The 17,952-nt window shown below is 43.3% G+C and overlaps 1 protein-coding gene across 1 annotated transcript; it reads left to right on the top strand.

Moving 5' to 3' along the window:
* Positions 1-5,955: 5,955 nt before the first annotated feature.
* LOC121720641 (transcription factor E2F3-like) lies at positions 5,956-16,085 on the top strand. The gene is made up of 7 exons (XM_042106962.1): positions 5,956-6,486; positions 8,646-8,757; positions 9,267-9,492; positions 11,570-11,728; positions 12,639-12,753; positions 13,448-13,583; positions 14,096-16,085. The coding sequence occupies exons 1-7, from the start codon at positions 6,214-6,216 to the stop codon at positions 14,347-14,349; spliced, it is 1,275 nt and encodes a 424-aa protein (XP_041962896.1). The 5' UTR covers positions 5,956-6,213; the 3' UTR covers positions 14,350-16,085.
* The last annotated feature ends 1,867 nt before the right edge of the window (positions 16,086-17,952 follow it).

Consider the following 17,952-nt stretch of genomic DNA (forward strand, 5'->3'; position numbering starts at 1 on the left):
TTTAACTTCCCCTCGGTTTCTCTATAAATGTTACAAAATGTAGCCTATTACTATTACTATTACTGAGCAAATATCCCTTACTTTCAAAGAACAATATTGACAGATAATCTGATTTTCCACACGATGAGTTTAGCCGAGCAGAGCCGAGATGTAGCAGTTTACGTCATAAACCTGGCAGGAAAGTTCAGAGCGGCGCAGTCAGTTTAAACAGCAAGCCGGTAAGAAAAACAATTGTCAAGACATTAGGCAATTAGGCTACTGTACCCCGGAATACAAAAATAAACTTCAGAAAGACAGAAAGTTTGTTGTAGGCCTACTGTATTCTGTAGTCTGTATTCTGTAGTCTCAATGACCGAATCAGTAGATGTACCTGTTGTCAGTTGAGCTCGTTCAATTCATTTATTGTAGGCTAATAGCCTAGGCAAATATGAAACGGAGATGTAATGTACCGGCGGGATTTTGAACTTGCATGTTTCATGCATTTTAGGGCAAAAAATACCATGGCATTGATGTGTTCTCCATTTGAGGAACGTATTCAATTGCGGACGTGCACAGACAGCTCAGACACAGAGCGCATAGGCCTAGGTTAGGCTACTTTCACTTTAAGATGCTTCATACCAAAACAACGATCAAACATTATCAAATGTATCATGACGTGTTGTCACAAAGACTTACTCCAATTAGAAAATCGAAACCAAAATCATGTAAGTGTAAGTGTTCTCTCATTGACGCCTGTATGAGACAATATTGTTGATCCAATTTTGTAAATTTGCACGTCGTAAAGTTCAATATGAGAGTTAAAATAAAGCCAGTCATACAGCAGAACATTTTATTCAATATTTTACACCTACTAAATCATCATCAAGTAAATTTCAAAACTTTTCAGCAACCGTGAGTCATAACTCGTCCTGACTGGGGCAAGTGCAACCTATAAGCCTAATACGTCCCACTCTGATTAAAATGATTGAAAAGAAACCGTTTGCATGATCTTAGCTCCTCCGGCTTTGTGTCGTGGGAGAGGCCCGTCCCACCTTACCCGGAGGTGGGGGAGGGGCGCCCTCGCGTGCCGCACCTCCCGCACCCCCTCAAGCTCCGCCCCTGACTCTAACATCACATGTGATGAAGACATTGGAGCGACTGGTCCTAGGTATGCTCAGACCCCAGGTACCCCATGCACTAGACCCGTTACAGTTTGCATACCAGGAGAAAGTGGGCGTGGACAATGCCATCACTTATCTTCTACACAGGACACATTCTCACCTAGACAAGGGGAAAAGTGCTGTGAGAATCATGTTCTTTGATTTCTCAAGTGCTTTTAACACCATCCAGCCCCTCAGATTGGGAGACAAGCTCTTGCAGATGGGTGTGGACGCTCACCTGGTAACCTGGATTACAGACTACCTGACCGAGCGACCACAGTTCGTCAGACTGAAGAACTGTCTCTCTGACACTGTGATCAGCAGCACCAGAACGCCACAGGGAACTGTGCTCTCTCCAGTCCTGTTCACCCTGTACACATCTGACTTCTGCTACAACACCGAGTCATGCCACATGCAGAAGTTTTCTGACGATATTGCAATTGTGGGGTGTATCAGGGACGGGCAGGAGGAGGAGTACAGGAGCCTGGTGGAGGACTTTGTGCAGTGGTGCAAACTCAATCACCTTCAACTAAACAATTCAAAGACCAAGGAGATGGTGGTGGATTTCCGCAGGTCTAACCCCGCTCTGCTACCAGTCTCCATTGATGGGGTCAATGTGGAGGTGGTAAGCACCTAAAAGGTACAAAGACAACATCAAAACAAACCTCAAGAAGTTCCACATAGGCCTCAATACCTGGGAGGCCACAGCAACTAACAGGGCGGCCTGGAGACAACTTGTCCGAGATGGAGCTGCACAGTATAACGACGACCTCCGTAGTGCTGCAGAAGACAAACGCAGACGCAGAAAAGAAATCGCCTCCACCAAAAAGGCTCCACCCAAACCCACTAGCGCTACTGCCCACCCATGCCCACATTGCCCCAAAATATGCGGGTCCAGGATTGGCCTCTTTGCCCACCTGAAGACCCATAAGGACCAAGAAGGAGGACCGACATACTCGACCTCGAGTGTCCGCCGATGATGATGGTAAGCACCTACAAGTATCTGGGTCTCCACCTGGACAATAAACTGGACTGGTCAGCCAACACTGACGCACTCTACAAGAAAGGGCAGAGTAGGCTGTACTTCCTGAGGAGGCTGCGGTCCTTCAATGTGTGCAGCAAGCTCCTCAGGATGTTCTATCAGTCTGTTGTGGCCAGCGTCCTCTTCTATGCAGTGGTATGCTGGGGAGGAAGCACAAAGAAGAAGGATGCTGGGCGACTTGATAGGCTGGTAAGGATGGCTGGCTTTGTAGTGGGAGCTGAACTGGAGTGCATCACTTCAATATCTGACAAAAGGACCCTGAACAAACTGATCAACATCTTGGACAATGAATGCCATCCACTCTACAGCACTATTAAAAAGCAAAAGAGCTTGATCAACTGGAGACTTCGCTCACTGCTATGCACAACTGAAAGGCTGAGGAAGTCATTTGTCCCCAGGGCCATTGAACTGTTTAATGCTTCACTAAAGGGAAGAGGAGAGATAGACTTCTCTGCTTAGTCTGTCTGCCTCCCCACCCTCTCCATGTTTGAGTACTGACTGCCCACTACTGCTTTACTACTGTTTTACTACTGTTTTACTAATGTCCACAGCCTAATGTTTTTACTACTGTTTTCCTGCTACACTGTTTTTCATGCTATTTTAGCACACATGATCAATGGCTTCTGCTACAATACTGAATGGCTGTAACCTCAACCTGTTCTTGCACTGACATAGTTTTTTATAGTTTTTTATATTACCTTGTCTACATTATACTTTACTCTCCTATTTGTCCATATTATTTATGCTGGTCTCTAGACCTATTATTGCACTGTTGCACTAATGTTGGACTACTTTTTGAACCTTCACCATGACACTCACTCTCTTGAGCACCTTACCATGCACACATAACTAAAGGACTACTGTTGGACTACTTTTGCACCTTCACCATGACACTCACTCTCTTGAGCACCTCACCATGCACACAGAACTACAGGCCCTGTCACTACAAGCGTCTCATGCTTGATCACCCTCAAGCACACTGGATTTTTTACATTTAATTTATATAGTATATTTAGTATTTAGTTTTGTTAGTTTTTCTTATCTCCTACTGTCTCTATTGTACAGTGGAGTTTGGTTATATATGTTTATACTTATATTTACCATTTCTGCTGTAAGTGCATGATGTGTGTGATGTCTGTATGCTACTGAGACCCCCTGAATTTCCCCTTGGGGATCAATAAAGTATCTATCTATCTCTATCTATCAAAAAATGCCCTCCTCTGCTTTTGGTGCTTCCTTACCTTCTAGCAGTGTGTATCCTTAGCAATAAGTAGATGCAGCATATTGGGTACTGAAATATTCACAGGGATTAATAGAAATTGAATATTCATGTTTTATCCATTAGTTGTGCAGATGTGTATAGTCCATATTATATACACCCATTGAACCAACAAAGAAAATGCAAAAATAGACCATTTTGTGTAACTATTCCATATTTTATGTAGTCATTCTATATCAGAACATCTGACATACAATCCAAATAGTCTACAATAAACCACAGAGTGTTACCTTTCATTTGAGACCAGGATTATGCTTCTACACCAAGAGGTTGCCACACAGTAAGGCTTTTACGGTATTGTCAGTATACATTTTGGGTAACCAGATAGATACTTTATATCGCGTGACAGTGCGTCTTCAGCTGTGCTCCATACATGTCTCTCGCCTCTCCCCTAATCACTTTTAACCGTCATTACCAATTTGCAAATGATGGTGAATAACTACTCATCATGAGATGTACAGTATTTCGTAATATCTAATTATTATTATAATTATTCTATTCTATTATTATTATAATTATTAATATCTAATAATTATTATCGTAATATTCTAATTATGTTTCCTATTGTAATCGTGCCATTTGTAATGCTTTGCATGGACGTGCGCTGGTGTGCATTTATGAATGATAGAAGGATGGTGCGTGCACCTGCCAATATGACTGTTGACATGCGCTCTTAAAATAGCATATGAACAACTCGCCATTGACTTCTGACCAGGTTTAGGCGGTGTATGATAGCGATTTTTAGACAACGTGCCAGGCCCCTCCCTAGGTTGTTAATTGCCACACCCCTGGTCGCAATGTTTAAAAAATAAACGTGCAAAATACCGAATTAAGCTTTGCGCGGGTGAATAACGAGCTTTACACCATGCGCTGGAGCCCAAAATACAGCCTATGGTGACATCATGGTAACTTCCTGTCCGGCAGGAGGAAGTTGAACAGTATTTCTAACCAGCATGCATTGCGTTCGACCCAGTATGCATAATTTCTTTTACGGTCTATGAGCATGCATTACATCAAGTCAGATCTGCGCAATGCTGCACGGTCAAATGAGCCTAGTAGCTCACCACAAAATGCACGAGAACCTATTCTCATGACATAATTTTGAAAGGCTAATATTTGAGGAAAGCAGCAAAATGTCTGCCACATTCAACAATGGGGCTACCCCCATTCCTAACAAAGGACATTCCTAACTGCAGGGTGCCAGGCCAAAGTAATGCTGCGACCCCCTGGCATCCCCGCGCCCTCCACTTGGGTGTTTGAGAGGTTATTCCATCCTGACCTTGAACAATTACAATCATAGACAACCGAGCCCTCAGAATATTGCCATACACTCCCAGCTGCTACACACCACAATGATATGACTTAGTTGACAGGTTAAATATATGAAAACTGCAGTCAAGTGAAGGCTGATATCCTAACTCAACACAGGTCAAAATCACATCTACCTCGCCACCTCCCCATAGCCTGCTCTACCTACTTCACTCCACCAGGCAGGCTTGGGACAGTAGGGCTGACAGGAGACATTCTTCAACTCCATTAAAGGTGCCATGTGTAAGAATTGAGGTAAAAATATCCAAAAAATGAGCTACACGCATCCAAAGAATGAGACGAAATAAGGTTGAGTAGGTATAGTGCTGCAGAGATATCAACCTGAATTAGCATGCTAAATTACTAGCCACAGCCCGACAGGTGTCATAATACCAGTTTAGGCCATGAGATGCGGTATGCGGGCAACATAACCGCCAGCCAAACTGCAATACACGTTTTTCGGTTGTTACTCTAGGGTAGACCAACTTATTTTCTGGAGGTATACTGCCCCCATCTTTTATGGAATGTGGAGTATGAATTGATTTTTTGGCGGACATTACACATGGCACCTTTAAGAAGCCTGGTCTGGCAAAACTGGTCAGCTTAGGCCCACTATCCTGAGCTGAGGTTCCATGTCCATAGACCTACTACTGCTTTCCAAGACTAGTTGTTTTGTGTTTACCCATGAACATAACAAGGACAATATGGTTTCATGTACAGTCCTCCCCCTCCCCCACTGTTAAATGTCAAGGTGCTGTGTTGCTTGTGTGCTGTTTTGTTGCTGTTTGTAAAATAATTTGAGTTTGGTTTTTACTAACCTTTCTCATAAACTCTGACTAGTACTTCGGGGACTGTGTGCATACGTACGTAAGTCTGCTACACATAGAAAAAATGAAGAATTGCCCACTCAGCGGACATAATAATAACCTCGTTTTCCCTCGAAAATGTAGATATTTAAGGTGGAGGCATGGACCAAGAGTGGCTTTGGCTCTGGCATGGGCGTTCACAAAGTTCATGGATTTGACCAATGGGAACAGTCCATTTCAGTGTCCCTGTTTCCATTGGTGTTCATTGTGTATACGTATGGCAATAAAGGTGGAGTTTAGAATAAAGGTGACCAATCGCATAGACTATGCAAATTTCATTTGAAAATATCCCGGGAAATATGAGTTTCGCGGGAGGGTATTTCGCGCGTAAACCGTATCCTTCATTCATTGTTAGCTTCCTGGAGCCATTTTCAGCTGAAGAGGTTGCGCTCCGCTTCAACCGAACAATCCAAACCATCTGCTGATATGAAGATATTATGTGCGGAGACATGTTAACATATCGGTAGTTAGGACGTTCGTCTAATGGTGGCCGTGAATATTGGCAACGGAATCGCGGCGAATAAGCAGATATAAAGGTCTAAACCAGGGAAGGGACAAAAGGCATTCGAGTCCACAAAAATGAGAAGAGGGATAACATCAGCCACGGAGAAAGTAATTATTACAGGAGTTGGTGGCTCTTCGCTCGATAAAAACGTAGTTTTGACAGCATTATCCGATCGGTTAACATCAACTCTTCCCACTACCACGTATATACATATTATAACCCCGCCGCCCAACATTTCTCAAACCTCAAGTATCTGCTTGTCTGAACCTGCAAATGGCAATTTGTACTCCACTCCCCACGGAGCTTCACTTGGAGCAGGACAGCGACCAACTTTAGGACGTCCACCGGTAATTTCCCCTAAAACTGTCTCAGAGTGACTGGATGCAACGGATGTTTCAGTGCATGTATGCTCATACGCTAACGTTAATACTTTGTAGCAACTACCGTGGCCATGTTTGCTAGTTAGCTACAGCTCTAGGAACAAGCCTGAACATAACACGATGCCTATCTCTTAGCAATCGATGGTGAACTGTTTGTGTTGTTTTCTACCCCTGTAATTCCAGTAGGCTAGTGCTCTTTATGGAGCAGCTGTGGTAGGTAGCCACCGCTTCAGTCGTTAGTAGCTTATTACCACTAGCTAGAAGTCGCTAGAAGTTATACCCAAGATTGTTGTATTAGCTTGCTAGCTATCTTATTTCAACACCCCAGTGACCAAATAAGGGGTCACACCCGAATGGAAAAGGTCAATGTTGAAGTTGCTGGCCAAACATTTCGGCTAATTTGTATCTAGCTCAGTGTATGCACCAGATTCTGACCATGGTACTAAATGGGGGGGTTGAGGGCTGTGGTTTAGGCTTAAAATGACAGATCAGAAACCACTGTAACGTTATAAACAGGCCTTGCCCGTGTGCAGGTCTGGAGGGGGAAGGGAATAAGCCAGCTCGTTGTTAGCTGCACAGTTAAGCAATAGCCCAGTGCGAAGAACAAGTAACGTTAATCGTCTTAAAGCTCTTATGCTTATGGACACATGAAATTGAGTCACTATGGTTGTTCAGTCAGTCACGGTTCTGAACGGTTGGTTGTCGTTTCTAAAGTGTCTGTTACTGGGGGAAACACCACATTGTTGCCAAAGGCAGACAAATAAGAACGTTGACGTGCCCCGAGCTCAGTTGTCAATGAAAGGTGAAGCTCGAGCCCACTGCCAGTCGGGCAGCCCACACACCACGCGGCAAGGTGGTGAGGCACGAGCTAGGCCGATATCTTTGTTAGGAAGCTTCACCTCTGATTACTATTACTGTATTGTCGGGAAGCTTTACCTCCGATTGCCATTACGTGTACATCCGTGTAACGTCAATGTTGGTGAACCTCTGATGCCAACAATGAGCAACTAGCCAGCCTGAATTGGCCACCACAAGATACACGAGGAATTCAATGTCCGGTTTACAAGTATATCTGGATTCTAGCTGCAGTGTTAATGGGATGAAATTATGATGACTAATTCAGTCACATTGCCTGCTGGACTTAAGAGTGTTCAAATCAGTAGGGCCATTTATGTTTAGTTCTTAGTACTCAGACAATGACAGAACAGTGTTGAAGCATTAGACTTGAAGTAAACAGCTCTCCCAACAAAGGGATAATGACTTCTAGTTGAGAGTGGGCCTTCCATGCAAATGCTGTAGTTAACACCCCCAGTCTGTTGTGAAGGGTGAATGAAAATTGGTCTACATTTGTAAATGCTGTAACAAAAATGGGATTTTCCACTTTCCATATGTGTCCTAGTTCTCATGTTTCAGGATTGTAGCAAGCCTTTTGAAATGATAAATATCCAGATGTTTTTCAGCTGTCCACAATATTGTAGATATGTACAAAAATGAACATTAGCAGTTAAGACATGAAGGTTGAGACAAAAGGTAACTCTTCAATTTAGAAATATTTATTGTAGGCTATCAAATCAATTAAAGTCCTTGTAGGGCTATAAACACAATTGTTGTATCATGGGAGAGAAAGGCCACCACCCTTGCTATGGCAAAAAGAGGAAAACCTGAATGACTTCTTGGGTAATGTTTTGTAAGGTCATGTATTTCACGCTGACATCGCTCATAGTTGTAGACCATAAGTAGGCTTATCGCCATATAGTGCTAGTTATGGGATTGCCTCAAAGCTTTTGTAAATGAGTAAAGAATGCAGTAGAGCCTGTTACAAAAGTAGGTTGAACCTTTACAGAATACAGCTTAAGTCTTGTTTTAGGGTAACGTTATGGGTCCCAATCATATGCATGATTTCCAACCCACAATAAGCCTAGTAATGTATGGGATTTGGCCCCATAGCAGTTCTGTACACAAGATGCAATATTTTTTTTGGAGTAGCTGTAAGATGTTATCTTGAGCCATGCGAATATACAACATTCATAAAAAAGGTGTACACACACACACACACATTCACTCACACTTTCGCTCACTTGCGCTCTCTGATTATTACTCATACACACTGATTGTGTTCTCCACAGGCGAAGAGGCGGCTGGCGTTGGATGATTCGGATCAGCTCTCTTCCACTCAGCTGGGATCGACTCCTAAGGGCAGAGATGGCCCCTCTCTGGCCAACGTCAGACCCTGCAAAAGTACCTGAGACTTATTGCTTTGTAGCTCTTACATTAAGTGCTTATCCAAGTACCTGTAACCATAAAGATTTACATTTAGGCTTTCATCCCAACCTACTTGAAGTACCGATATGCACGTATGTTAGTAGCCTGTGTGTGCTCCCTGCAATCGCAGATATGATTCTGGTGTTTCACCAAAATGAATGAATGAAAAAATGTAACTGAGGGTAAATGGTAAATGTCAATTTACAGCCAAATTTGAACAGTTTGTGTGTATGTATGTGTATATATGCACACACACGTATGTATGTGTGTGTATATGCATACATATATATATATATATATATATATATATATATATATATATATATATATATATAATATATGGGTAAACACTCACCATTTGATTAGCAGATGGCTGCCATTTGATTGTCATGTATGACCGGAGCGACTGCAATGTATATGATTTGTTAGTTAATATAATGTTATTAGAGTGTTAAATCAATGTGTGTTTCTGAATGTCTGTGCAGCTCCAAAGTCTCCGGCTGATAAGGAGAAGTCGCGGTACGACACGTCCCTGGGTCTCCTGACCAAGAAGTTCCTGCAGCTGCTGAGCCAGTCGCCAGACGGCGTGGTGGACTTGAACTGGGCCGCCGAGACGCTCAGTGTCCAGAAGAGGCGTCTCTACGACATCACAAATGTCCTGGAGGGCGTGCACCTCGTCAAGAAGAAGTCCAAAAACAACATTCAGTGGATGTACGTGAGGCCCTCACAGGGCCAGTGTGCTCTCCGATGCCTGCCCAGCGCTAGTCTGGGTGTAGCCCCCTTTTCCACCAGTGTGAACTAGGCGCTAGTTCTGGGCTGTTCTGGTTGGGAGTGGGGTCAGCCTTGTTGTAGCGCTTTTTGTGCACTTAACTATCTATTTCGGCAGAAATGCCCGTGCGCAAGGCTTCACGACCCCAACCTTGCTCCAGCGGCGCTATGTATTCACAACACACCACATGATTGGCACAATGTATTCACATTTCAACCATTTTTGTCATAGTGCTGTTACCAACTAACACCATGTATTTCTATGGAGGAGTTTTTGAGTGCTGTCTCCTCATTAGACATGACCTTGTACTTCCTCAGGTCACTTGTTAGGAATGCTATGCTTTAGGGGTGTGACGATACACTCAGCTCATGAGACGAGATGATGCATGATATTGGCTTCATGAGGACCAGACAATATTTTAACACTATTTTTAAGAAATCTTCAATGATGAAATATATGCCTGGAAAAATAGCATAGACTGACAGTCACAGAATGCAAAACAATCCAGGTGTACAGTATTTTTTTAATGTTTTCAAACCGAGTACGAGTATTTACAGGCGTTTACCTGCCGACACTGATATTTCTACCACAAAAATAATTATTAGGCTAGCATAAAAATGCAATGAATTGGAACTTGTTTCCCCCCCCAATAGGCCTAAGCCTAAAAATAAATAATAATGAGCATCACAAAATATGTAATAGCAGACAATTTTGAAACAAAATGTCACCTCATTTCATTTCAACAAATTAATCTACAAGACTATTTTGCAGTGCCTCCACATTAGCGTTAACCTAGTCAGTAAAATATATATTGAGTAGACCCTTGTGAAAGTGGTGTGGCGCCTTTAAGAGTGTGACGTCACTCCCTCCACGGAATTTGATTCACAGGCTGGTTTACCTTCACTTGTCAGCTGGTTTGACCTGAGTGTTTCCATACCATATATTACTAGCTAACAATTCCTGCTTATAATTTAACCCCAAATTACTTCCCAGGACCTACTTATTTTTCCAGTAGCAAGTATTGAGCTTCAAGTTCTCAGACAGCCTGTCTGTCTTCAGACCATACATCTCTAACCAGGAAGCACTTAGGAAACACTTCATGAACACAGCTATGAACAAAATCCATGCACTCACTGAGATTGATTATGGATTGCTTATACACAAGTCTGATGATCAGGGACAAGGGTTTACACGTGTGTGTGTGTGTAAGTAATAAAGCTTGGTTTGTGCGAACGTAAGCACAGTGATCAGGGTGAGGAGTGATGCACACCAAGTGTGATGGCTAATTATTAACTCATTGACTTTCCCCAACGGATCCAATTAAAGCCTGTTTGACTCCCAAATTGCTTTGTGAGCTGCACAGGCTACAGATATGTAGCAGTTACTGCATCACAATCTAAATGTTTCAATAGCTTTAGAATATTTTGACAATGCTCTAACACTAGTGTTGAAGTCAGGTCAGAGTAAATCCAAAGTTTTGACAGATGCTATTTCCTGCCTCAGCAGAGAATGTCACTCATCTTCAGTAAGCCTGCAATTTCCTGGGTGTAAATGACCGCTGTCATAGAGAAATGTTGTTTAGCCCTTGCACAACAAGAGATCTGTCAATATTTTGACTCCATGTCTTGAGTGTTTTTGCCTGTCAAACACAACTGTAGAACCCACCCCATCACATGTTTTTCTAGGTTCTTGACGCAACAGGAAGCTTAAATGATAAGTCGCTGGTGCTGTTGTGTAGCTTGTTAGGTTTAGGCATGCCGTTCAGACGTAGAGCTGTAGACCATGTACTGTCCATCCTCTGAGCTGGCACCTATAGTGAGGTCTGTTGCTTTAATAATAGGCTCTTGAGAACTTTAAATAGATGCAGGCAGGATAAATTGCACATAAGTGGCAGGCTTGGAGCACAGAGCTAGCCTGTGTGTTTGTGTCTTGTTACTTTTTAATTTCTTCTTGGGGACAGCTCTGAGCCTGGCCTGTCCTGACCTGTGTGTGTGTATGTTTGTCCTGTCTCTGCTGCAGGGGTTGCAACCTGTCGGAGGCAGGGGGCGTTGGGAACCAGCGGCAGGCCCTGAGCAGCGAGCTGGCCCGACTGCATCAGGAGGAGCTACGGCTGGACCAGCTCATCACCAGCTGCACCCAGGACGCCAAGCTCATGACCGAGGCCCCCGCCAACCAGAAATATCCAGTCAGACCACTAGGTCACGTCTGTGTTCCATTCTGTCTGTGATGCAAACTGCCAGCTGATTGTGATTTTAAGCTGCCAGCTGATTGTGATGCAAGCTGCCAGCTGATTGTGATGCAAGCTGCAAGCTGATTGTGATTTCAAGCTGCCAGCTGATTGTGATTTCAAGCTGCCAGCTGATTGTGATTTCAAGCTGCCAGCTGATTGTGATGCAAGCTGCCAGCTGATTGCTGCCTCTATAGTCTGCTGTATTCTCTTCTGACAAGTGCACCGCAGGATGTTTCACAAGCATACCTGCTTCGCTTTAGATTATGTCGCTTGGTTATGTAGTGCTGTAGTATTCAACTCCGGTCTCAAGTCCTCTTCTAGACCCTTTTAAGTCTCTGTCTCGACTCAGTCTTTCCTCCGAAGACACTGTTTTGACTGTCTCGACTGCTCCAAAATCCAAAAGTCTCGACTAGGCCTTGGTTATTTAAAGTCTTTGTCTTGACACAGAGGTGGTTTCATCCATAGCTGTCAGGACACAGGAGGAGAATAAATAGAGCAGTTCTGTTTGTCTTTCACCATGGTAACAGTAAAGCCTGTTTAGCTTTCTTTTTTATGTCGAACAGAAAGCCATTTAGTAAAATGTGAAGTTTAGGGAAGCAGAAATGCATTCAAATGCTGATTTTTGCAATAACAGGGTAGAGGCTCAAAAACATGACTAATCTAAGGAACATTTCCTACTGGTGTTGAGAGCCAGATGGAAAGAGAAACATTTAGTTACATTTCACTCTGCAAGAGACGAAGAAACTTTCTTGATTATTTTTGTCACGTCTTTTAAGTGTTGGTGAAGGGTGTGTGTCCCTCAGAGAGTCCAGCGTAGTTGTTTCTCGGTGTTTTTGCGTGTTCCTTAACTTCCACCACGCTGGCCTATGTGACGTATGAAGATCTGCGGCGCTTAAGTGGTCTGAAGGATCAGACTGTCATCGTGGTGAAGGCGCCGCCCGACACCAAGCTCGAGGTGCCTGACCCAGAGCAGGTGAGCGGCACAAGGGAACAAACACGAGTGCTGTATGTGTGTAGACATTAACCCTTAAGGCAGGGGATCACTTTGGACAGCGGCAAGTGTAACGCAACACTCGGACCATAATAAGTTCTATCTCGTTCCTATAGAAACAAACGGTTTGCCTCAACTCACAATTGAATACGCTCTCATTGCGTTTTGAAAGTTGAACCAAGTTCAACGCTCAGCTTGTTCAACGCTAGTGTTAGACCAGCGTTCCACTGCCGAACCGTAGAGAACAATAGGAAGCCTGCCACTTGCCGCTGGTCAGTGTAATCCCTGCCTAAAGGTGTGGATTTTGAACATTCTAACGCAAGATTTAGTTCTGCAACAATTCAAGGTTCTAAAATTCTATGTTGAATTCAATGAACCCAGAGCCATATAGATAGAGAGTTGCGACTATCTATAAGGCTCTGAATGAACCCAGATATTCTTTAGAACGTTCATTGTCCAACATTCTCGTCACACCGGTGTGACGGTACACCTTTAACAAAGAGAACAGTACTTTTCCAGTCTTTCTCCAAGCTCATTATCCAACATGATGCTACCACAAGCTTGACTGGAGAAGAGAATCTGCTCTTGCATAGCACAATGTTTTGTGTTGGCCTTTTTACCTGTTGTCTTAGTTTCGTATTTGTCTTGTAAAGAAATCTCCCGATTTTGACTCCAGAATTTACAGGTCCACTTGACCAGCACTAAGGGCCCCATCGATGTCTTCCTGTGCCCGGAGGAAAGTGAGACAGACAGCCCTATCAAAGATGGCGGCCAAAGTAGCGCTTCCACAACATTCATGAAGGTGTCAGATGGTAAGTGGTTCTCCGGTGGTTTGGCCTGTGCTTGGTGTATGTACATCAAGCCACCAGTGTGTATTTTGACGAGTTTGGAAATATATTTTCAGTTTGAAGCCAGGGCACACTAGAGCTGGGAGCTGAACTTTGGAACCTTTATGGCACCGAGCTGGGTTTTCGTCCAATGTTAATACTTTTATAGTCACAAGCGTGGTTTCAATCCAGCTTTTTAATGTACGTTTTGAGTGAAAAATGATTTTGGAAACGTTATGTTATGGTAAAAAAACCTGTTACGGGTCTAACTTGCTTATTAACACAGTGGACGGAAACGCACACAGATGGACGTATACTTGAATCGAATTTTCATGAACGCTCATAGAATGAGTAAATGAGCGGATGGCTAAACCCAGCTATAGACTTGCTTCTTAGACGTAGTTAAAAAAATGCAGACTAAACTCCCTTTATAAGTACGGCCCATGGTGTTGGACTGATATACCTCAATATCCTGCTATTCCCCTTCTTTCCTGTAGACGGTGACAAAAGGTGCTCATCCCCAGCAGTGGCAGTGACCAACCTATCCCCCATCGACTCACCCTTCACCAGCCTCCTACTGCAGACGGAGGACCAGAACCCAGCTGCCTCGGACCTTTCCTTCCTCAGCCTTTCCCCCCCACTGCTCCAGGATGACTACCTGCTTGACCCCGACGAGATCGTTGGCATCAGTGACCTCTTCGACACCAACAACCTGGACAAGCTGCCCCTGGACTACCTGCTGTGCAACTGACCACTCGCACCTGCAGTAGCCCCAGTCTGACAGCGGGGGGCACCAGTTGAGTCGATAGACTCTTGCCGCCTCCTGTCCGTTTGCCAGGTCATCATCACTGCTGACTGCCAGTGGTGTCTCAGTTCCTAAGACCTCTTGGAATCAAATATGATAATTACCACCCAATGCCAATACTAATCAATACCAACCAATTAGCTCTGAAACAGGTGACCAGTGGGCACACCATCATGTTTATAAGAAGACTTCAGGTCAGTGGGTGTCTCTGTTTAGCCTGTTGAGGAGCCCCATTCAGCTGTTTAGCAGAGCCAGGAGCCGGTGCTTGTCTGAGGGAGATAAAGGTCTGACGTTTTACAATTATTATTATTATTATTAATAATATGGAAGTTAATATAAATTATAAAGATAAATTAGAAAGATGGGATAGTGGTGGAGTGTGTGTGTGTGTTGTGTTTTTTGATCAAGTGAGCAGTCCTGCTTTTCCGCGTCTCTTTATGTACAGCTACATATTTGCGCATGTTTGATTTAAGACAAATGCAAAAATCACGAGACCACTGGTCCTTTGTGGTCTCCGCCTGCTCGTAGCCTGGTCACACAGAAGCGGCACAGCAGGTGCACTTCAACTTTCAAATCGGCTCTTTGGCTCCTGCAGGGACTTGCTTGCATGCTTAACGGAAGCGCTCAAACACACTCACACATGCTACATGGCTAGCTTTTCCAGCGCGGATGACCTGTGTTTAAGGTGAACACTCAGCTGGGTGTTTTTGCAGCTATGGTGCCTTAACCCCTCTGGAGTTCAGGACCAGCAGGACCCCCCCCCCCCCCCCCCCCCCCCCTCACCCCCTCAAACGCACACACTCACAGATTAATATGTTTACCTGTGTTGCTAGGTAGCGTTGCCAAGATGCACCCATGGGTGGGCCAGGAGTGCTCCCTTTCTGTGTGTGTGTGTGTGTGTGTGTGTGTGTGTGGTATATTGAAATTGGCTCTTGTCTGATGTTTTCTATGTGAAACGGTTGTTTAAAGAAACATTTTATTGTCTGAAAGCGAGATGCTTTGTAAAGGTTTGATACAAATGAAAAAAGAAAAAAAAAGCAATATTGAAGTATGTGATTACATACTCATGCCTTGTTCACATGTGTACATGTTGCATCAAGAGGACCGACATCATGAGTCATGGAATAATCTCATGTCAAGCTCCGTGTTGAGCAGTTCATAAACGGCTCAGTCAAGATATGTCTTAACCCCACGATGGAAATGTTGTGCCCTCTCAACTCTTCATTACCCGCCGCCTTTCAAAATGGCTGGACCTCATATTAGGGCGGAGAATGATTTCCTGGAATGATTTTACTTAAATGCACTTTATACTGCTTTTGGTCCCAGCAAGGAACTGTACCTGTTTAACCACATGGCCATAGGAGGAATGCAGGACGACTTCCCTTGCAGGCTCATTTTCTGTCTTTTATGAAGAAACATTTGAAAGGGATTCCCTCAAGACAGAGGGATTTCGAAATATTTGAACTTGCATAATGCTTGTCCATTCTGTCATCTTAGAATTTATTTATGTACCATAAATAAGTAATTTTCTAATATATCTGTCATTTGAAATATACTGCTTTGTCTAAATGAAAGTGTGTGTGTGTGTGTGTGCATACTGTATGTATGTGTGTTGACGATTGTGTCTCTTGAAAGCTTTGCTTATATGCTCAGTAAATAAACTAAGCACCAAGTTGAAGTTATTTTGGTCCGCATGTGATATTAACTAGATGGGGGGCCTCTTACGTTTTGATATCCAATGTTTATCATATTCTATCCTACTGGAGCTTGCTGCAGGAGTCGTAGATTTTGACGTTGGCTCAACTGCACCTGACTGACCTACACCGGATCATGGCCTTATGGAAGCTTTGACGTTGCTATGCCCTCAGTTTATCCAATGTACAGTATTTGGTGTTAGTTAAAGTCACTTGCATACTTTTATTTTCTCATTGGGAGCAGGGAAACAGATTTGTATGTGTCTCATTTGTAAGGCTGTACTGATCATGGGCAGGTCCAGTCAGTGTGTGGTATCACTTAGCGATTTAGTTAACAGTAGCTGTAGAGAGACAGGCAGGTGGTTTCTGATCAAAGGTGTTCGTACCGTCTGTCACCATTATGGTACTTGTGCATGCACGTTATTGTGTAGAAATAGTGCCTTCAAACTTCTTTCCTGCCACAGGTGAGCAGTGTGGCACAAAGCAAACCAATGCTGTGTTTTCTCTTGCCTCAATCCTGCAACTGTGATCGGGTTACCAGCTATTGCAGTCATTGTAGCTGATGTTTGTTTCCTGTACTTCAATCAACCACACAGAAAGGAAAAAAAAACACCATAATATTGCTGCTATTGCTTTCAGTTTTAATAACTACAATGCTAAAATTTAGTTATAGAATGGCTGTGCGTAGAGCTGCATATTAACGGAAAACCTAAACCAAATCCTACCCTTGGAGTGGCCTTCTGAAAAAAAAAAAAGTTATTTATTACAACCACAATTGCTGATTCTGTGTTGCAGTAATATATTTTAAAATGCAATCCCTTCTAAGCTTCTGCTCTGAACTCTGATGAATGGATTGAAGGGTTCTGTGTTTTTTTAGGGAAAGCCACAGAGGAACCCACCTCCTCTTAACCCTTAAAGGTGTAGGTTTTTGAACATTCTAAGTTCCGCAACAATTGAAGGTTCTAAAATTCTATGTTGAATTCAATGAACCCAGATATTCTTTAGAATGTTCATTTCTCAACATTCCTGTCACACCGGTGTGACGGTACTCCTTTAAGGGTTAATGACAGCCAATATGTAATATACCCAAGTCCCAACTCTCCATGTTGAGGCCAGTCTTAGTTTTCACATGTATTAGTTATGACTCAATCTGGTTGTTAATGCATTGGGGAGGCTAAGAGGACCTAACTGACTGCTGCTTAACTTTGTTCTATGTTCTAAAATGGTGTTCTTCAGCATGAATGATGAGCAGCTTGGGCTGAGAGTAGAGTTGATGAGATGAATGTTACATAGTTATTTGAAGACCATGTCAAAAGAGTTTTGCATTTTTGATGTGAGTGCGTGTGGGGAATTCACCCATAAATGCTCCTGTATTTCATGTTTTATAGAAATGTGTGTATTTAAGAGTTATGTATTTTATATTCACTGTCATCAACCATTAAAGGACAATTGTACAGAAAATAAATGCAAGTTTTGTTCACATTGAGTGAAATTCACTGCTGTTTTTGAAAAATGATCTCTAAGGCGATTGTCATAATTCCCCTCCATTGCATTACATTCCTCATTTTTCACCTTTGATCTTCCAGATTGCAAGTTGGTGAGACTAAATACAAGGAAGTTTATCGTCACATGCATATAGTTACTGGGTGTAAGAAATGCAGTGAAATTATGTCTGGTGTCAGCCTATTTGTGCATGGGCTGCATAAGAAAGTTGGGGGGGGGGGGGGGCACCAACAAGGGCCACCCAAGAGCAACAGGGGCAAGGAAAAACTCCCTTACTAAGAAAGAAACCTTGGGCAGATCCATGGCTCAAGGGGCTAACCCAACTGCCAGGGGTCTTGGTGTGTGTGTTGGG

Source organism: Alosa sapidissima, chromosome 10 (assembly GCF_018492685.1).
Source record: "Alosa sapidissima isolate fAloSap1 chromosome 10, fAloSap1.pri, whole genome shotgun sequence".
NCBI classification, from domain to species: domain Eukaryota; kingdom Metazoa; phylum Chordata; class Actinopteri; order Clupeiformes; family Clupeidae; genus Alosa; species Alosa sapidissima.